General features: G+C 39.2%; 2 protein-coding genes and 1 pseudogene across 3 annotated transcripts in view; all 3 read right to left on the bottom strand.

Annotated features, from left to right (window-relative positions):
* LOC149048758 (uncharacterized) overlaps positions 1-4,962 on the bottom strand; it is a 9,592-nt gene extending 4,630 nt beyond the window's left edge. The window contains exon 1 of the mRNA XM_089202138.1: positions 2,236-4,962. Coding sequence (XP_089058264.1) covers positions 3,963-4,814 — 852 coding nt within the window. The 5' untranslated portion in view covers positions 4,815-4,962 and the 3' untranslated portion in view covers positions 2,236-3,962. The remainder of the gene's footprint in view (positions 1-2,235) is intronic.
* Positions 639-1,679, bottom strand: LOC149048759 (uncharacterized). Its single transcript, XM_089199546.1, has one exon. It carries the CDS (start codon positions 1,677-1,679, stop codon positions 639-641), a length of 1,041 nt encoding a protein of 346 aa, XP_089055672.1.
* Positions 4,963-5,707: 745 nt separating the features above from the next.
* LOC149048757 (uncharacterized) lies at positions 5,708-15,681 on the bottom strand (annotated as a pseudogene). Its single transcript, XR_016185358.1, has one exon. The product of XR_016185358.1 is annotated as an uncharacterized LOC149048757 (transcript).
* Between the last annotated feature and the right edge of the window lie 6,513 nt (positions 15,682-22,194).

The following is a 22,194-nucleotide window of genomic DNA, read 5'->3' as shown; positions in this document are numbered from 1 at the left end:
TAGGATATGCAGGGTTTTTTCGCTATGACGAACTTAGTAACATCGCGCCCGAGCATCTTGGATTTTTTCCTGATCATCTTAGGGTGTTTGTTCCTACGGCTAAAAATGATATTTATCGCGAAGGTAACTATGTTTATATTAAGAGGTTAGCTAGTAAGTATTGCCCGGTTGCACTTTTAGAGAGGTATATTTCCATGGGTAACGTTGAACTTTCCAGTTCGGTTGCCCTTTTCCGTCCAGTAAGATTGTTTAAATCCACCAATTCTTATAAGTTATATGGAGTTAAATTATCATATACCAGATGTAGGGAAATCTTTAAAGAGTGCCTTAAGACAATAGGGGTAGATCATAACTTGTACGGTCTTCATAGTTTAAGGTCTGGTGGAGCAACCTCTGCCGTTAGTTGTAATCCTAATCTTTCAGAAAGAATACTTAAGCTACTTACTTACTTACTTACTTACTTGGGGGGGTGCAAGAAAAATCTTCTTGGGGGGGGGGGTAAGGAAATGTAATGGAACTACACAATACTAAGAGGCAAGTTATAGTTTCAATATAGTGGCCCTCTAAAGTTTGTAAGAAGGCAGCAAATTGTCCATATTTGGTTTACTGAACCAGCCAACGAAAGTGGCAAAACTTTTTCAAAAATTTTGGTATTCTTTGATTTGTCTGATTGCTCGCTCGACGTGAATACGGAGGCGGGCAATTTGTTGTGTTTCTGTTACTTCTTTTGAGGTGAACTGCAAAGACTTTGTCTTAGACAGGAAAGGAGGGATTGTCAATGTAGCTTTTTGGGGTTGTAATAAATCTTGAATCAGAAAACCCTTATCTGCCATGACCTCGTTTCCTTCTTCCATAAGTGACAAAATTCCACTACGCCTTGTTATCTCTTTGTCTGATATACTTCCCTGATATAAAGAACTTACAAATGTTACTGCACCATTAGGAGCTATTCCCATGAGGCATTTAAGGGTGGTATGCGACTTGTATGCAGAGTAAAATTCTGAGTTCAGAACCTTAGAGCTAGGCCTTTGGACTTTGATCTCAGTGCAGTCTAGGATAACCCTTGTTTTAGGGTATGTGATTTTGAAGCACTGAGGCATACTATTTTTTATCTGAGCAGTTGTGGACCAAATTGGCACTTGGCCAAGCATTGTATACAGAAAATTTGCCCAAGTTAAAATGATTCTGCTGACAGTACTTGTGCTAATATTGAATCTTACTCCTAGGTCTGTCTCCAGCAATCCCAACCTTAGTCTGATCATAAATAAAAACAGTTCGTCATAGAGTGACAATGCAAAATTGCCACTGCTGCACCTCCGCTTGTAGTTTTCTTTGCCTCGTTCCCGCTGAATCTGGGACCATTTTATCATGGTTTTAGCATAAGGTTCAACCCAGCTATAAAAGCTGTCAAATCGTTCCTTTGATACAAAGCCTGTGTAAAATGTCAGCAATTCAGAATCTTTGGAAATGTTTTCAGCTCCAAACCTGGTCCCTTTTAGATCTTCCACCTGTTGCTCTAAATCACTGATTTGTGCTTTAAGGATTTCAATTTGTTTCACTGCACTCAATTCGGCGGGTTCTATGTTTTCGTTTTCCGGTTCGTCCGTAGCCATTTCTTCCATTTGCTCATCACTAGCAATGGTTCCCTGGCCTCCTGATCCAGTCTCCCCTTCCTCCATTTTGACATCCTGCTGGAATGAATCGACAAAAGATTGTCATCGCTCCTCTTGTTCTTGCTGTTCTGCCATAGTTTTTAACTCTTGTAGTTTATTTTGTGGGCGGTCTTGGCTGGACTTTGTCCATTGAAACTGCGAAGGCACAACTCCTGGTTTCAGACGTATAAGCCCTGTTATAGTTTTAAACATATCGCTTGGCTTGAAGTGAGCAGAACACACTAGAGTAGAGCCTTTCTTGATCTAGGAAACGAGTTTAACACTCTGAATTAAATCGCTGATAACAAGGGAGAATCTCATGGAATATTAATAATCATATTCGAGTCAATGAAAACAAACAAACCGGTGCCATGTGCGTTTGACAGTTTCGGCCAAAATCGACCAAAATCTAATGTAATGAGTCTATAGTTCCTCTGGATATGAATCGAGTACGCAATTCACGTGTAAGAAGCAAGTAAGACGGGAACTAACTGAGTCTTAAATCGAAAAACTTCCCGAACATATATATCAAAAGTGCACACGTGCGTTTGACAGCTCGCTGTAGTCACGACTCGACACTCACCTGAAAAAGCGTCCCTTCATCTCGCTTTATCGCGGCAATCCACTTCGATCTCTGTGAAGAATTTTTAGGAAAGTTGAAAAACGACAAATTCTGACCACTTTCGTTTCGTTTGTCGTTCGTACAGTAATTTACACAGCAATGATCGTGAGCCATATTTGCGAGTTATTTCCACTCAAACTCCATGTAACGCGACCCTCCAAATGACCGCATGCCCGTCCAGCCTTGTTTTGGTGCGGCACTCGATCCAAGATGGTGGTGCGTGATATCGGAGTATTAGATAATTACGTCATTTATAATACGCGAAATCTCCATAAAGGGTGGTTGGGTTGATACCTTTTAGGGAATGTAATCGTTCATCAACGACTTAATTTGTCCAACAATTCCAACATTTGACATATTTTACTCTGTAATACAGTAGCTCTTACACATTTCAAGGGGCCAGGATGTGTTCTTTAATTTATATTAAGTTTTGCACAGATTTTTACATGATAGAAGAAATTATGTGTGCACTAAAACTGGTCTGAAAAAAGATTATACATAGGTTTTATGTCAAGCCTGTGCATTAATAATCAAGTTATAAGAAAATAGTCCAAGGGTAGGGTGACTCCTGATGTAATTTTAATAAATTCATTTGAACCTGTTAGCCCTTTAACCAAACAAAAAATGACTAGTTTCCAAACCCTGGGCCTTTTAAAACACTTCAAAAAGTTGAATTCCAGCCCTTTCAAATACCTGAAGCCTGAAAAATGGTACCCCTAAGCAGATCCTCCAATTGTGTATAAAGCAGATATCGTTCATTTCTCCCCTGTCTGCTCCATTCCTTTATCAGAGGCAATTGGAGTATTGTTCTGGCACCCATCCACAATGCACGGAGTACATGCCACCCTTTTTCAGTTAAAATGTATGTGGGTTTATTTCATTCTTGACTGAAAATAGATTAATATGAGCAGGGTATTTTTTTTACCAAGATCACCTAATTGGATTTGAGTAAGATAGAAGCAAGCTAGGTTTCAAGAACTGAAAATCGTTCCAAACCCACAATTTAGCCACATCATCAGGCCAGGCAACTATAAACTATCCTTCCTGAAATGACCAACTGTTTCAAAATATTATTGTTACCCTTAAAGCTGCTTTTCGCTAACAGAGTCACAGTCAGAGTCATAATCAGAAGTGTGAAAACAGCGTTCTAATTCCACTTACGACTCCATCACTTACCAACTAGTGAAAACCCAATTGAGAGCAGAAGCAGAATTAAACTCATCACAATGCCTTTGAATGGATTGTTTTTTCACCAGATCGAGTCTTACATGATGTATGACTCTGATTATGACTCCGATTTTTGATTGTCACTGAGTCATAAGTGCTCTTACACGCCTATAAAAGTTTTTAAAAACTAAAGTTAAAAATACATTAATCATAAAAAGTTTATTTATAATGGTTCAAAAAGTGGAGTCCTTTTCCAGAAATGAAATTTAGCCACAAAATAGAAACACAGTCTTCGTTCAAAGGAGACTTTTCAATTACTCTGTTTAAATTTTTTTTTTTAAATTTCAAATTCTGTAACTCATTGCAGAGTCCAACATTTAACAGATTAAAAACGTTAACAGTGTAGTTTGCGTGGAAGAGGACAAACTACTAACACATGCTCCCATTGAATGACACCAAATACTGGCACAAACCTTCCATGTACTCTCTTAACAGGAATGAAAGTAGCCTCGCCTTCCAATTCAGAGATCCTTGCACCACACCTCCACTGGAGCACCTAAGGAGTACCGTGAAGGATGTGATTGAAACCAGCGCACAAAAGCAAGTATGCACGGAACAGGCTGTCCATTGACTTTGATTGTCTGTTCCATGAAAAACTGAATGATTCCAGGTAGTTTTGCTGTAAGTAGGTAATTCCTATTCCAGATAGGTTTAAAATGTTCATGAAACTTGCTAGGCAATGGCAAGTCTTTTACAAATTGATTGGAAATAAACTTTCGCATAAGCTGTATTTCAACTGACCTCTGGTTAGTCCCATAGTCTCCCACAATGCCATTATACCGTTCAAAACTGAACAACCAAAATGAATACACTGGTCCAAAGTCTAAGATACAGTCCACAAGGTGTGCGTGCAGATGCATGTTTGGAGTCACTCTGTGGTTGCCATACAATTGTTCAAAACCTTTACAGAAATTAAGCAAATAAGAGTGAGCGAGCAAGGCTCTTGTTTCAGAAATCACCGGAGAACAAATAAAAGAACACGCCAACACAAACTGACGCCACAGTTCTAAGTGTGGTTTGGGCAAAATGTCACTTAAGGCATAAATTGAGAAAAGTGTGGTAAAAGTCTTCCATTGATCAGCAGTAAAACCCCCGTAGCTGTTCAAAATCTTCCTTGGCATTCTACCAACGTCTGATGGTGCTTTAATTTTATCCAACTTTTCTTGGATGTTTATTAAATCATTTTTCTTGATCAAGGGATTTTCACCATCTAACCAAATGTTTTTCATTACATGCTTAGCTGTGCCAGTAAACAGGTTATGCATAGGGTCTATAATAGGAAATCGCACACAATCAAAGTAAGGAAGTGACATTAGTTCACTGAATCGTGTTCCAAACTGCTGTTCCAGTGATGCTCGATCTCCAGCACTGATTTGATTCAAAATCTCTTGGGCTTCCTCCCTGCGCTTATGATTGGTCCTTGGAGGAGACGGTAAATCAAATCCAGAAAAATCAATTCTAGTCGTCACTGTGCCGGGGAAATATTTTGTGCACTTTGAGCAACCTTTACAAGATGCATGTCCTGTAAAACCACATACCGTATTTACCCGCGGATAGGCCGCACCTTTTTTCCCGGAAAAATGGGACCGAAATTGGGGTTGCGGCTTATACGCGGGTACAAGCGTTTTCACACCTCATTAATATGCACGAGAACTCACGGTAGTACAGTAAGTTGGCGTTTTAATGTTCGCTTTAAATTGTTCCTAACTTACAACACATACAACTACCCGGTACTCGACCTCAACAATTTTTTTTTTTCCATGAAAACCATTGAAAGTTTGGGGTGCGGCCAATACGCGGGTGCGGCCTATCTGCGGGTAAATACGGTAAGTCAAAAGTAACAAATGTGTTCGCCTGCTTGTATTCATACAATTTCAGATGAGAAACATTTTTTCTTTTACTTGGCCTAAAAGTAGCTTTTTTATATTTTCACTTTTAGCTAGTATTTCTTACAACCTTTCTTAACCTTAATAATAATTTTTAAACAGGAGACTCAGTCACCACGGTGATTTACATAGAGGTCCTTAACGTATTATCATAGTTTTTGATGGAAAGGATTTTTTTGAATATGAAAAAAAATACTAGTGATTTAGAAATTTTCTCAACTTTGGCAAACAGACTGATTATCATTGTATATTAAAGAGGCTTGTATTCTATACTCTCTTGACATCGTACAATAAAAGAGGGAGTAAATGGTAAACTTAACGACAGAGAACATTGGTTTTAATGAACGTTTAGTTTCTGCTAGTTTGAAGGCAAACGCTAACTTTGAAAAATTTTATCCCCATTGAGAAAATCGACTTAAACGTATATTTCTGCATTTCTTTTCGACAACAAGGATTCGCGGCAAATACTCTCCTGCACGACGTATTTTGTACTGGATGTGTGAAGAAGAAGTAAAATTAAAATGATGAGCAAGAATTTTGACTGGATCAAACACGATCAAAGCGAAGCAAAAATCGTATTTGCCATCTCCGTAAATTCATCCTTTCAGGCCGTAAATTTACGCTTTTTCCTAGCATTTACTACCCCTGTAAAGTAGTCAAATGTGGATTTTTTGTCACATTTGCCACTCGGCGCAAATACGTAGTGAACGATATTTTTCACCATCTTTGCTTCAAATGTAATTACTGTACAAATATAACGTTTGCGTAGTATTTGCTACTTGGTAAATATAAATTGTCGACCGCCTATGCTTTACTTACAAATGTGATGCAAAAATGGGGTTTGCATTGCAGGTAAATGTAATCAAAACGACGTGCAGCGGAATGTTTGCTACAATTGTAAATTCATGTTTCGGTGCGGCAGATTTATCTATTTACCACATTTTTAGTTCATGTTAAATCTGATGCAAATGTGCAGTTTTTCTTCTCATTTGCTTTGGACTGTAAAGATTGAGTAAATGCGGTATTTACCATCTTTGCTTCGCGTGCAAATATTATCCAACGATGGAATTTGCCTCGGGGCAAATATAAACAAATTTGATCAAATGTGGTATTTACTTCATATTTGCATTGATTTTGCAGTTGTTGTAAATCCATTTTTCGTGCAGTGACAGGTACGTCACAAAACATCTCAAACTCCTTCACACAAACTCATTGAATTGATCCCCACAAGCTAACAACACCAATACAAGTTCCATGTCTCGCAAAATTCCAATGCCTTGTGAGGAAGGTACACATGTTCAAATTGAAATGGTCAACTAAAAGACAACAATGGCCATCGTGCCAGTTACAATTTGGTTAAACTTTGAAACAGTTGGTCACCAAGGTTATGCCAGATTCGCTGTTTTTCATTTTGTTGATCAGATACCCTGGCTTAGTAACAACATTGCCATCACCACCTCTTGATGCATGAGGTAATCTTTGTTCTCTAGCTTCTGATGCACTCTGCGCAGTCTGGAAGTCTATCTTCTTTCACATTTATCCCCACCATTGCCTCCTTAGATGATACTACCTGCCAATGCTGCAGCCATTACTGTTAGACTTTGCCTGATTGAGAACCTAGAGATCTTCCACATTGTCCTACTAGTATATCTTCCTCAGGGACCATGTGTTGCATTCCATCCCCTCGCCTTCATATTGCCTGTGACCACGGCTTCTTCCTTATGTCTTCAAGGTCATTCATTGCTTTCAGACCACTCAATGGCACCCAGAGGCTAACAAGACCACTACGAGTCTCATGCTACAACAGGTCCTCGCCTCATGAGGAGGCCACACCGAAAAAAAGAAATGCAGGCATTGCTTTCACACTTAAAAAAATGAAGTCAGTACAGACAATTACTCACTCGAGTATGCTGTTCTCTTTGAATTGTACAGAGAACTGCATTTTATTTATTTATCCCATATTACCAATGTGTCAAATATTCTCACCTGCCATGACCACTTTATCGACAGTTTAGGCTAACAGGGGCTACCAGCCTCAAAAATGGATCTGAAGAAAACAAAAGACAGAGCAGTTCAACATCCACCAAGTATGCTGTTGCTTTAGTATCGTACAGAGAACTGCATTCTACTTCTTTATCCCATATTACCAATGAGTCAGGTATTCTTAGCTGCCTCGACCACTCTATGGAAAGTCTGGGCTGACAGGGGCTAACAGGGGCTAATAGAGGCTAACATCCTCAGGAGAAAATCCAGGTTGTGAGGTCTTCCCATATCTTTCCTGCCTAGATAAAGATCTGAGGTGATGGCAGTTATCGTTGCACAAGCAATCAAAGCTTGTGCACTTTCATGTAGAGTGATGCTTCAAACCATGCCACTTTGAAGAAGTGACTTCCTGCCAGCTCCACTTCTTCTTTGATGCATCACAACTGGCTTACAGTGTTATCACCTATCTATGATTGGTTAACAACCAGGGCGATGTTCACTGCTCCTTTGTACTGGGAAAGTTTAGATTATCCCCTTAGAAAACTGTAACGATACCAAGAATAGAGTTGTCTGCTGCTGTGCTATTGACCAAATGTGGCAGACTGATTTGTGATGAAATCAAGTAACCTATAGACAGTGCTGTTTTCTCGCCTGATACTTCATATGTACTGCGTTATGTAGGAAAGATAAGAAGAGATATGAGACCTTTGCCGCTAACTGTGTATCGATGATACATGAGTAATTCTTGTCCTCTCAATGGAGGCATGTCCACACAAAGCTTAAATCTACAAATAATGCCCTGCATCGAATTTCCGCTGACCATATCATTTATTGTACGTGCTGGACACAAGGTTCTGATTTCCACTGGCTTGATGAAGCAACTTTCTCTCAGTGTTCTGGTGCTATGAATGAAGATTAGGGGAAAAAGGGCAATTTAGAACTAAACAGAGCTTCGTTTGTTAGCCTGATTCATGCTACTGCCATACCATTTAAGTTGACATTTGAACCATTCTCCAACTAGCACAAACTTAAAAGATTTGTGGGTGGATGTTAAGATTCAAGAATAGCACCCAAAATGCTGTTGCTAGGCAATAGCAAGGAGGACGTTCACCAACTTAAGGTGGGAAGAAAATCAGACCTATGGCTGTTGGACAGTTGAAGTCAGCCAAAAGAGCAATCATTGAAGTCGTTAAAGTTGGCAGCTTTCAGGATGAGCAGTAATCTTTAGAGGTTAAGAAATCAAGTCCCGAGATAAAACTTGATTCAGTCCACACATGGAGATGTGGGAACACTGTATCTGCACACTGCATAAAGTTATGAAGGCTGTCCTTAACAAGCAACTCTAAGATGAAGGTGTGGTCACCCTCGGGTGCGAAATAGAGGCTATTATAAACAGGCATCCCTTAACTAAAGTGTGCGACGACCCCAGAGATCCTGAGGCTTTGACTCCTAACCATCTTCTACTCCTGCATTTAGGATTTTCCCTTCCCCCAGCTATCTTCTTGAAAGAGGAATGCTGTTCCCAATGGAGGTGGAGACATTTTAATACCTGGATGAAGTGTACTGGTGACGGTGGATGCAGGAATACCTTCCCTCACTTCAACAAAGACAAAAGTGGTGTTACGCTACACAGAATTTTGCAGTTCACACCTAAAGGTTCCTGGCCTCTTGGAAACATACTGGAAGTTTTCCCATTCAGAGTAATGGTTTGGTGAGAGGCGTAAAGCTCAAAACTACAACTTTGTTTCTTGTGCATCCCATCAATAAGATTGAGCTGTTGACAGCTCCTTGAACAGTGATCTCCTGTTGACATTTGGCCTTTTAATCAGCTTCGCAGCATTTGATGAGCTGATGAGAGAACTTGAAATAAGAAGAGAGAAAACACCACAGAGATTTCCTGATTTTTGTAATCCTTATAATGGGAGTGGAGTTTTTTTCACAACCTTTTTATACTTCGTTATATAGTTCATGGTCAAAGAGTCATTGCCCAAAGATGTCAACTATATCTGCTTCCGTCTGGATAGGATTTCATTAGTGCCAGTCACTTTGACTTTGGTATTAGGCAACATTCATATGCCAGCCTTAAACGCACTTTGTGCTGTCTCTATGGCCCTCTTTCCAAAGCTGTGGATAGATGAGCCTGTCTTGCTTCTGGTGACAAGAGCCTCCAGTCTGTCTTGCACAGCCAACAAATAAATATCTTTTTCATTACTCTTGCCCCACGATCAAGAAGCTTCATAAAAATTAAATGAAATGTTGCAAAAGAATCAAATGGAACACAATGATCAACAATGAATTAGATTCAGAGAAGCACCCCCTTCTCTGAGTGGGAGTTGATTTTGCTGGGCCTTTTTATGTCACCTTGTTTACATGTTGCATGACCAGGGCAGTACACTTGGAACTAGTGGAGGACTTGTTGGCTGGCACATTTAGGTGTTGTTTGCGAAGGTTCTTCACTAGATATGAGGCCCCAGCTGATCGTATCAGACAATGCAAAGACCTTTCAAACGAAAGCATAAAATACGCTATTCAACCACCCCCAGATAAAAGGGGCTGAGAGTATGAGAGGATAGAGTGGAAGCTTAACCTAGAAAGGGCACTCTGGTGGGGAAGGTTTTTTGAAAGAATGGTAGCAAGTGTTAAAGATTGTTTAAGAAAGCACAACGTAACACGAGGTTGTCCTTTGACAAATTGTCGACTCTGCTCACAGGAGTGGAATCTACAACCAAGTCAAGGCCGCTCACATACAAATACAATGATATTCAAGAAGTATCAACGCCCTCACACGCCTTATGGGGGAGGGACTTCAGACAACTGGTGTTTGTGATTGAGGTACCAGAAAACCCACAAGGAATGTCCCCTGTGGATGGTTGGAAGAAATCAGAACTAATGCTTGACTCGTTATCGAGTCAAGGGGGGAATGTGTTGCCACAATCTTGTAAGCACATTGCGTGATACTTTATCTTTTAATTTAGTAATCAAGCTAAGGGTTTGATGACAGTTGCGTTACTTAAGATTTAGGTGTATAATTGAGCGTAGCACTATAATGACAAACTTGTAGCAAGAATGTTTGGATTGCGCACAGCAGAAGCGATCTAAAAAATCAATAATGGTCTGAAATAATTGGACAAGGAATTGTCTAAGGAAAGTGTGGGCATGCGTTTGGGTTAGAACATCTGGTAACATTGTAGGATGTCTCATTTAGCCAGAATTTCACAACTCTAGTTTCTGTTTGGGGAATATTCTTGGCTCTCGCTGCTCGAAAAATATATTTATTGTGAATTTTATGCATTGTGGCTGAGGGAAATAACCCATCTGTACCCAAACAATACATAGAACGAATCGAGGTCTCCAGTTCTCATTCAACATAGAAGTTCCTCAAACTCAAGAGAGCAGACTTCTTAGCATCAAAAACTGCATAAAGATGACCAAAGGGTCTTAGACTCTTAAGAAAGCAACCACAAGCACACAGAATGCAGATTTAGTGGCAGCTCTTCTGTTAGCTTTTGAAGAGAAAATTGAGGGGAAAGGACTAACATTGAGCGATCTGAGCTTATCATCAACCGGAAGTCCAAACCACTCTCTTGTTTCTACACCATCCACAACTGCATGGTTTTCAATTCTTTCAGCATTTCTTTGTCTTTCTCTGATCCTCTTTCTCTAATGTCTCCTCTACAAGCAGAGTGTATGCCACAAAGAAAGCAAATCACTGCACCTTCTGCAGGGAACATCTCTGCAGTGAAGAATCTTTGTGAACTCTGCAATCTTTTTTTTGGAATACGCTATCGACAAATTGTTGTTATTGTGGGAAACTCCTTGATTGCGAGTCAGTTGTCTTCAATTGACAGACTTATGTAGTGTCTGAGAAAATTTCATGCGTAGATGGAGATTCTTTCAATTTGCTCTCCTCCCCTAACATGAAAGAATCTCCTCCAAAGTACTACGTAAATTTGAGGTAAGCACTCTATTTTCTGCTTGAGATTTACTGAGATTTATTACCTTGGTATTCTAGACTATTTTTTTTTTGTAATTGGTCGCTTATCTATCGCTCTTTTTCATAGATTGATTATGGAGTATTGTCCTGTGACTTGACAGAGATACTGTTAAGGACACGAGCCAGAAGGCTCGTTTCTACTTAATTGGTTGTTTAGTAGTTGAAATATTTTAGAATGATCCTAGATAAGAACATAGTTACAATGTTATCTGTTTGTCTATATTTCTATTGAATTTGTAATCGGACCTTTCAGCATCACCACGCACGTATAAAAGTGAGTTTAGCAATCAGTTCTTCGCAAGTTTTTGATTGGTCTTAGTGAACTTTTGTCTTTTCATTTCTTAAACCTTTGGCACAAGCGGGACCGATATGTGAGTACCTTTGTTTTTCTAGATTAGTTTACCAGCATTAGGCGAAAGTATACAACCAGAAATTTCCTTGTATTGCCGTTCTTTCAATTGATTCGAGATTTAAAGGCCAAAATTGTTTCTTTTGCTAGTGAACGCCCACCATTTAGGTAAGAACGATAGGATGTTAACCAGTTACCAAATTCGTGTAACTTTTGTACTTTAACCTAGTTTGTATTGGTTTATTTGTATTGTTCATTGCCATTTTAATCTCGTTATTGGCGTTAAGGCCCAGCTTTTTACACGCGATTTTTGATTATGTATTTGCAACATTTCATCAGATTGATAGAACTTTGTTGCATTACTGTTTCATTTTACAATCGATCCATTGACTGATTGATTGAGAGGTTGATCGTTGATTGTGGTTCATGGATTGCTTGCAAGATTAAAGATTCGTGTAAACGGTCAACTTTGGTCTGTTATATTTCAATTTCGATCTGTAAATAGCCCCAAGCACCTCGTAAAAGGCATATTGGAGCAAAACTGCTTGGAATCTTGTGAATTAGATTTTTGGTTGCCGCAAGCGCTATTAATGGTTTTTTTTGTTTATTTTCAGGTGCAAAGTCTGTGACTATGGCAATAGATCCTTTTCAGTCACGTGATCTCATTTTAATTGGTCGCCATATCGGTGCAAACCACTTCCTGTAAACATGGAACAGCGACCACTTCCTGTAAACAGGAACAGTGACTCAAACAGAAGAGATTGAATACTTATTTTGCACCCCAGCTGTGAAACAGCCATTCAATGAAGCTTATTTTGCCCATGACAATGACAAGATCCGGTTTTACACAGGATTGCCTGCCTATGACGTGCTATCAAAGTTTCAAGAGATTGTTCTCACGCTGATGAAACTTAAGTTAAACATGCCAATGCAGGATCTTGCCTACTGCTTTGGAATTTCACTATCAACTGTTTCCAGAATATTTTGCGCTTGAATTGTGGTTCTGTCTGTTTGTTTAGCACCTTTAATAAGGTGGCCAAAATATGAGGATTCATGGAGAACCATGCCTCAATGTTTCCAGGCTGTTTTTGGCAACAAAAGTATGGTAATTATCAAATGTTATGAGGTGTTTATCACTAGACCTTCAAATCTCATGGCCCAGGCACAAACCTTCTCCACCTACAAAAATTTTGGTTGGAATAACTCCACAAGGGAGTATTTCATTCCTCTCAGACGCTTGGGGAGGAAGTACCCCAGATAAGTATTTAACTGAGAGGTGTGGCATTTAGAAAAGCTAGTACCTGGTGATGGCAGACCGTGGCTTTACTTTTCAGGAAAGCCTTATGTACCACAGAGCTGAGCTTGCTATACCGGCATTCACAAAAGGAAAAGATCAGCTAGACCCAATACATGTTGAGGGAACCTGTGGAATTGCAAATGTCCGAATACAAGTGGAAAGGATGATTGGCTTACTAAGCAGAAAGTACTCCATTCTTTCTGGAATTTTACCTATTTATTTCTTACAGTGTGACCCTAATGGTTCCCACGAGGCTCAAATTCCAATGATTGACAGAATTATTACCATGAGTGCAACTTTGACAAACCTTTCCAATCGTATTGTACCTTTGGATTAAAGTATCAGTGTATTTAGAGATCTTTCTTGTTATGTGTTGTCATTGTTGTTATTGAGTGCCGTAAGGTGAACAGTGTGAAAAGTTTTTCCAGGATGATTGACAAACTTTCTTGTACCTTGGTTGGGACCACTGACTTTGCCAATATATATCACATTATAAGAGGTTTTTACCTAAGGAATGTTATCAGTTAGGTAAAATCATTAATTATAACTTTAAACATTGATCAGAGAGGACCGTACATTGTAGATATTTATTTTACGTTCATACATTCAATTGGATTTTCAGCCTTATTTTAAAACTATTGTCTATGCAACTATCCTTTCATTTATCTATTTGTACATGACCCCACAAGCTGCAAAGCTAAAATCCTTATCTTGTATAAAGAGAGGTAATTATTACTATTATTATTATTGTTAGAAACTCTTTATGCTTAACAAAGTTAGCAAGGGTCATTGTCCTGAGTATTTCACCTCACATTTGAAACATGTTACCTCTACACATGGTTATCGAACTAGATCTGCTCTCTGTAATGACGTTTTGACACCATCATGTAAAAGAAACTCAGGGCTTAGGACTTTCCACTTAAGTGCAAGTTGTCTATGGAATAATCTAGGTGACCATATGGAAACATAATTTTTATCAAAGAAAACTCTTCACAAGAACATTTAAGATTAGTAGGACTTTTTGATTTTTATGATAAATTCTAATAATTTAGTTGGAAGTGTAATAATTAGTAGGATCAGTAAGATTTCTTTTTTTGTGTTTTGTTTTTGTTGAGGGCCACTATGTAAACTACCGGGCTATCGGTAATAATGTATTTCACCCTTGATAAATAAAGTATTTGTATTTGTATTATTGTCACTACAACCCACTACTGAGTGTAGAGAGAATGACATGGTACTTAACATTTACTTGTTTTCTGACATTTTGTATGTAAGTCTGATAAGACAGACTCTGTATGATTGCAAAGGATTTTACTGTACAGTCCATGTCCTAAAAAATTGAGTATTTTTGTCTAACAACTTCGGTCATGCCACGATTATGTCCCAACCATGCCACATATTTTTTCCCCTCTAATCATGACATTGCTCTGTAAAAGAAGTTCAAGTGGTAGGGAAAGGATTCATAACTCCTCCTCTTAGACAGTGCAGTAAATGTGGATGCATCTGACTGATAATGTATGTTACATTCGCAAGATTTTGTCCATAAACCAAGCTTGTTGCAAAAGCTATTGAAAATAAACCACAGTCAGAACCATTTGCCTGTTGTTGCACTGGAACACAATGAATTCCCTTAAAGGCTGGTCCAGTCAAATCAAAAGCTATTTCCCTTAACTCTTGAATCACAGGAGATGAGAGACAGACATCAACCTAACCAGGAGGACTATATATGTAACCAGTACATACCCAGTGATTGTTATTAATGTGGACTATTTGAATAAATGGTGCAGTCACAATATTAAATTGCCGAACTGAGCCAAGAGTAGGCCGCTGAAATCCTTATATGAGTTTACTGATTCTCCTCAGTATTATGTGGGCCTCGTGTATAATTACACAGTCTAGCCATCCATTTGGGGAAGCAATTAGGCCATATTCATGATGTCCCAGTTTTCCTTCTGGCTCATGCTTGTCACAAGGAGGCCTGTACATAATGACAGTTTTCAGAGTTGTTACTTCTTCAGCGCCAGAACTGACTGGGTTTAGTGACTGTTTTGTTGGTGTTTGTTGTGACATGTGTGACTGTTTGGTTGTTTTTTGTTGTAACATGTGTGACTGTTGGCCTGGTGTTGGTTGAGATGTGTGTGGTTGTTTGCTTGGTGTGTACTGTGTTATGTGTGACTGTTTGCTTAGAGTGTGATGTGACATGTGTGACTGATTGGTGTTTGTGGTGACATGTGTGACGGTTTGACTTAATGTTTGTTGAGGTTTGTGTGATTCTTTGCTTGGTGTGTGTTGAGACATGTGTGAGTTTTGGCTTAGTATTTGCTGAGTAGTGCTTAGAGCCTCTTTTCTTAGATTTCTGGTAAAGCTTTACATCTGGGGCAATACCAGGTTTTGGGAATAGTGTTGATACCCAAACAAGACAAGTGAAATTGCTGAATAGCACAACTCGGATTACAACACTTGACAGTATCCTCATCAGTTTCTTGTCTGCAATAGCACACTGCATCAGCCAGTGGAGCCCCATTCTCTGCAAGACTCTCTCTTCTTGTGTACCATCGAGCAAGTACTTCAGGCACAACACAAATTCTCCAAAATTTTTGTGGCCTGGGTACAACTTTACTTCAGTGGTCTCTATCTGGAAGAATTCTTTGTGATAGTAGCCTAAGTTCATTTGAGGAAACAGCACAAACAACAAAGTAACAGTAGTTCAACTTAGTTGAAAACAGTTGTTGCTGAGCCTGCTAATAATATTCGTGTGTGCTGAGCAGTATGAATTCCCCAGCACTGTTCTTTTTTAAACAAGAGGAGGGCTTTAAAATGTAAGAATTAAAATCACTGTTCTCTAAACAGAGGGGAGCACCTAATCTCTCCACAACCTTTCCCACAGCAACCACATGAGCATACAAAATCTGAGGTAGCACGCAACCAAGGATACTCTTGACTAACAAAGAGACCACATTTGAATTTGGAACTCTGTGTTAATAGATAGCAGTCAGTTTTGTAAGTGCGCCAGTATTCTTCGTAAGCATTAAAAATCGAATTATCAAGTCTTTAGAACATAACCAAGGAAAGGTATCGGAAAGACTTACACAAGCCCCTCTACATCACATGAAACTCCAAAAAGTACTCTAACTCCACAGTTTGGCCACAGTTTAAAGTATCTTACTGACTGCTTCATTTTCACAAACACCCGAAAAGAGGGCTGTCTGACAAAATCTACATATTCCCAGCAGCTTTACCCACTTAGATCCAAAACAGACAGCTGGTAAAGAGAATTGGGTGGATCTTCGTAAAGACAGACTCACAAAGAAAACTCTTCAAGCTAAGTACTGGCCTGACAAGAAAGGGAAACAAAAGATAGAAAGCAGCAAGAAGGTGAAATTCAAACTGGTTTTACTTGTAATATCTTTAAGCCAAGGAACAAATTGAAACCACAACATGTAATAGGCTCAAAGAAAGTGGATACCTCTCCCTGAAGGCCTAAATGAGTTGTTTCCTATTACCTCATGCCATGTATCAGCCAAGTTGTAGGTAGTCTTATCTCAGTGATCTCAAGACAATTATAACCTTCAAAATTATACTTGTAATAGTCAGTTTTATTTTTCACTTCTTTGCTCAGCCCAGTAATGTGATTACACTTCTAGTTTCAAAGTTCTTACAATGAATTTCAATATCTCATTTCTTTTTAACTGACTGACTGACTTTAACTGCAACCACTGACTGACAAATCAAGACGTAAACTACAATCAACTGAGAACTTTATTGACGCTATCAAAGACGTACAGATACCTGACGACTACAAACTTGTGTCTTTTGATGTGAAATCACTGTTCACCAGTATTCCAATTCAATTGGCTCTACAGTGTACTGAAACCGCCATCCAACAGTCTACTGATGCACTACCATTACCGACAGAAGACGTTATGGACCTACTTAACCTCTGCCTTACATCGACTTACTTTCAGTACAACGGGAAACACTACAAGCAGTTGCACGGAACAGCTATGGGGTCGCCGGTCTCCGTTGTTGTCGCAGAAATTGTGATGCAAAACATCGAGGAACGCGCCCTTGCAACTTGCCGACAAACCATACCGCTTTGGTTACGCTACGTAGACGACACATTTACCGCCGTACACAAAGACGAAATTGACGCTTTTCACAATCACCTTCACGAACAAAACACCGACATTCAGTTTACCAGGGAGATCGAAGAAGACGGCAAGCTTCCTTTTCTCCACTGTTTGGTAGGCCGAAACAACAACGAACTACGAACAACAATATACAGAAAATCGACGCATACCGACAGACTTCTTGACGAATCATCCTACAACCCGACTTCCCACAAAGCTACGACTATCAAGACATTGACAAGACGAGCGCAACTTGTTTGCAACACACCGGACAGTTTATCTGACGAAAACAAGTACCTTGACCGTGTTTTTGACAAAAACAACTACAACACTGACTTCATTAGACGAAACACTCACAGGGTGACCGACACTACAGAAACTAACAGGGACTCCACATCTATCACGACTACAGCTACTATACCCTACATCAAAGGCACTTCTGAGGCTATCGCGCGGATCCTACAACCTTACAACATTCGCGTAGCTCACAGGCCTATAACTACTTTACGACATTTGCTGACCAACGTTAAAGACAAAGACGAACCCAACAACAGACAGGGAGCGATTTATAAGATCGAATGCTCCGACTGCCAGGTCTCCTACATTGGTGAGACTGGTAGAAACCTTAACACGCGACTAACTGAACACAAACGATCTACTAGAAATGGCGATGTAAACAATCACATTTCTGAACATCACCGACAAACTAATCACAGAATCGACTGGGACTCTGCTAAATGCTTAACCTACAGTACAAACTATTTTCAACGACTGACTCTGGAAAGCTGGTTCACTAACTTAGAACAGACGCCTCTCAACAGATGTCAACAATTACCAGCACCTTACAAACAACTCATTAACGACGTTAACAAACCGACAAACAGACCGACAAACAACAGACGGATCGAAACCGACCAATGACTGTTAACAAACTCTACATGAGTCTTCCAGCCAATCACATCACGGCTAAACAGACCAATCACGTTCAACAGACCAGACTTTATAACATCATCGACTGACAACTACTCCTTACTTGACTCTGAAGATGACTATCGCACAGATAGTCGAAACGTCAGTCACCAACAACAGTTCTTTTCAGAACTACACTCACCCGGACGATCACACTACACAAACTACTTTTTAAACACTGCTAGAGTAACAGCAGTGTGTTCATTAAGCTTAGTGAATTCTTCTTCTAAATACCAGAATAATCTCAATTCTCAAAATTAACTTTCCTAGCCTTAGCTTTACTATTTCAGATTATATTACTGTTACTCTACTCTTTTACTATACAATTGTCTTTAATGAACAAACTGAATGCAGTCTTAGAACTGAGAAATAATCCAAAAAATACAGTAAAATAATCAAGCTAGTGAAATAAATCTTTAGGTCAACAGCTCCAGCATCATAAAGGTTTTGTAAAATGCAGTCAATCTTTGTACGATTGCTTTCCAAAAGGCACCATCAAACTCCACCTCAGTCATTAAGATTCCCTTACTTGTGCATATCGTCACATTCTCAGGGCTCTCTCGCCAATAAAAAATAGCCTTATATACAAAAAGCCATTTACAAAGGATCATTATCTGGGCATAGAGAGATTATGACATTATTGAAAACAAAGACATGAAGGTCGTGTTGAAAATGGCTATATGAATCTCTCACATGTACAGTGTATTTGGAAGTGTCAAAAGTTACTTCACTAAACATCATACATCTTTACAAAAGTTTAATTGATTGTCTCATGGAGCAGTAAGAAATTAAGAATACCACATTTTTTAAAAAAACATTGAAAAATATTCCAATCTTTAGAGCAACATGACTTTAAGAAACATTTTGTAATATTTGAGCAATTAAAAAACGCAATTTTTGTTTAAAACGTGTCCATTTTTATTTCATATTCAATTTCACCCCTAAAGGCTTTTGTTTAATCACTCCAAATGCCTTCTTGTGAATAATTTGTCAGGAAATAGTGATAAAGTGCAATTTCTAAGGCACTGTTGTTCTGTTGCCATGGAAATACATTTTATAATGCATCTTTTAGAACCTGGAAGTGTAATTTTACTCAAGCCAAAGCAAGCTGTTTGTATCTTAAGTAACCTATTAGGAGACTGGGGGCCAACATTAACTTTAAGCCCCATTCTGATGTGTTTCAGTCAACAGCCATTACTTTCGATCATTTAGTTAGGAATCTTCACAAGTGAGAGAGGTTCAATCACCAAAATGCTGAAATTTTTGTCTCAGAGATCCAAGAAGCCACAATTTTATGGGAATCGCTTAACAGATAGCCAAAGAATTTACAAAGAAGAGTTGATTGCTGTCGAAAGTACTTCAAGTGGGATATTTGAATCCTCAGACAACATTCCACATGATCAGAGCAAAGCTAAGGAATATACTACTTCATATCAACAGCTTCAATCAACTTCCCAAGAAAACAAACCCAAACGTAAGCTAATGGAGGTAGATACCGAGGAAACCAGACCATCCCTTAGAGGGTTCAGGTTCTGTGATATGAAGGTACTATTGCCCATTTTTTCTGTGTTACCTTGTGGCAAATGCGGTAATTTCAGTCTTTTGTTGAAGGAAGGTAATGAAACAGAAGGGATGTGCATCAACTTTGCATTTGCTGTGCAAGCAGTGTGGATGGAAACATTCATTTTGCATATCAAAGAAGCAAGGAAAGAGTTTTGAAGTAAATTGGCAATTTTGTTTATGGCATGAGAACTCTTGAAAAGGGTTGTGCTGGTGCAAGGAAATTCTGCACAATTGAGGACATGCCTCCAACTCTAACTGAGAAAGCTTTCCTCAGCCACTTCAGCATAATCGGTGGTCACATGAAAGTGACTGGAAAGGAAACAATGAAAAAGGCGGGATAAGAAGTCTTATCTCTCAAGAAGGATAGAAACTCTTCATGTGGCTAAAATGTAATTTAGGCAAAGTTAAATTGCAAACCAATGCAGCGGCGGTCTCCTCCTCAAGCGTACGTGATCTGTGGGGTGACCACGAAGGACTTTTGCTTATCTTGTGACTTACATTGCATGCCACGCTAGTATTTTTTAGCTATCTTTGCAGATCTATTGCTTAAGCGAATGTTTGAAGATTCTGGCTTTTAATTGCAAGACACATCTAGCTCTCGAGGCACTCAAAGCACCTGTATGGGCCACAATGCTACCTTTTTTCGTGGCCAGTGCAATAGATAGTTTGTTCACATCGGCAATTTCTTTGCATCCTGCTGTCAGCTCTTCACAACCTGTGACTGGTTCCACACACAGTGCATCAACTGCTGTTGCAGGTACCACCACTCCATCATCTCCTGAATTTCTTAACGCTGTGGTTCAAGCTGTCAAACCTCCGTTAGCTGCAAATCAAGCCTCCATTTCTCACCTAGATTCAAGATTCATGATTCAAGGATTTAAGTTTCTCAAGCTTCAGCTTTGTGGACTGCAAGGACTGGATTTCAATGCATTCTTCCCTGGCCCAGGTATCTTTATCACAGGGTAGGCCTGCCTTTATTGTGCTGTCATTTGTTTGTATATTTGTTTGGAGGTCTACCTGTGAACTGTGGTGTTCTACTTGTGATGTACAGGGAAAAAGAGAGGTTACTTATCAAACAGTGGCTGTGTCACGGCCATGTCCATGGACACAGGAAAGGTTCTTTATGAAAGGGCCCTAAATCATGGATGCAAACAGTGTGAAATGGATAAGACTTTTTTTGAATATCAGATGTGAGAACTGATCACACTACACACAAGTCAAATTTCCAGGGATCAGCACACCTGCTGTAGAACCGGAGGGAGCAGAGCACAAATTTCAAAGGTCTGTTGAGCTGCACAATCTCAAGTACACTGAATTTTATGGGGACGGAGACAGCAAGAGTTTTTCCATGATAAAGAAAGTTTATCAAGATGCTGGAATTTCAGAGGAAAAGAAAGAATGCATCAGTCACTTACAGAAGAGGGTTAGAGCTGCACTTCATAAATTAAAGCATGACAATCAAGGCCTTGGAGGTAGAGGTATACCTACCAACAGTCTAATTGATTAACTGCAGAACTATTATGGCATTGCCATAAGGTCCAATGTTGGAAATTTTGCTGGATGAAGAAAGCCATCTATGCTAGCCTCATGCATCATGCCTCAAATGAGGCACACCTAGTACAAAGTTTTTTTAGAAGCCGGGTCCTAGGTGCGGCCATCCACTTACTTTGAACAGAGTACCTAGGTACTTAAAGTAAAAAATTTAAAAAAAGAAATCATCTAGAAAAAAAATTATCAACCTCTTCCCTGTAAGTTTAAAAATCATCAGATTGTGTAGATAAAATTTACTTCATAGAGGAAGGTGCTGCGCAACAATCATGTTCTTGGTATCTTAGCAAGCAAACAAAAAAACTCTAGGCATCCTGGATTCTTTCTAGCTATTTGCATAAAAGAAGTCAAAAGGTTAGTTTCTAGCTTTTTTACACTTATATTATTTACACATTCCTTGGAACGAGACAGGCAAGCACTCATTTGCACATGAAAAGTCAAGTGCAATGACCCAGAAAACTAAATTTATGTTTCTGGTTTTAATTGGACTACAGCTGATGAAATGGATTTTTGAAAACTTACATACACTTTCTGTGCTTTCCATTATTTAAGTGTTCATAAAACACTGACCAAAAGTAGTTTTCCTCACTACACTAATACAATGATTTTAATCTAACTGCCTGGCTTTTGAATAGATGTTTCAAATGAAGCCACATCAGGTGATTTTCACACAATGGCAGACACAGATGATTCACATACAGCCACAGTGGATGATTCACACATGGCCACAGATGATTCAAACATGGCCACAGTTTCAGCACTGCTTGAGCCTGAGAGAGAAAATTTGGCAAAAACAGGTGTGCCAAAAAGGCACTATCAGATGTGATGTTTGCTGAAATAGAACAACTGAAGTTAGAGAACCTCCATAATTTCTATAACTGCAAAGATAAAAGCTGTAGAGAGTTTTCTGAAGGGGAAAAGGCCAGACCGAAGTTATTAAAGAAGACGAGGATGCATCACAAATGGTTAAAAGG

Source organism: Pocillopora damicornis, chromosome 3, assembly GCF_964200805.1.
Source record: "Pocillopora damicornis chromosome 3, jaPocDami1.2, whole genome shotgun sequence".
Classification (NCBI taxonomy): Eukaryota; Metazoa; Cnidaria; class Anthozoa; order Scleractinia; family Pocilloporidae; genus Pocillopora; species Pocillopora damicornis.
The sequence above is the reverse complement of the archived record's forward strand: the minus strand, read 5'-3'. Positions and strand labels throughout refer to the sequence as shown.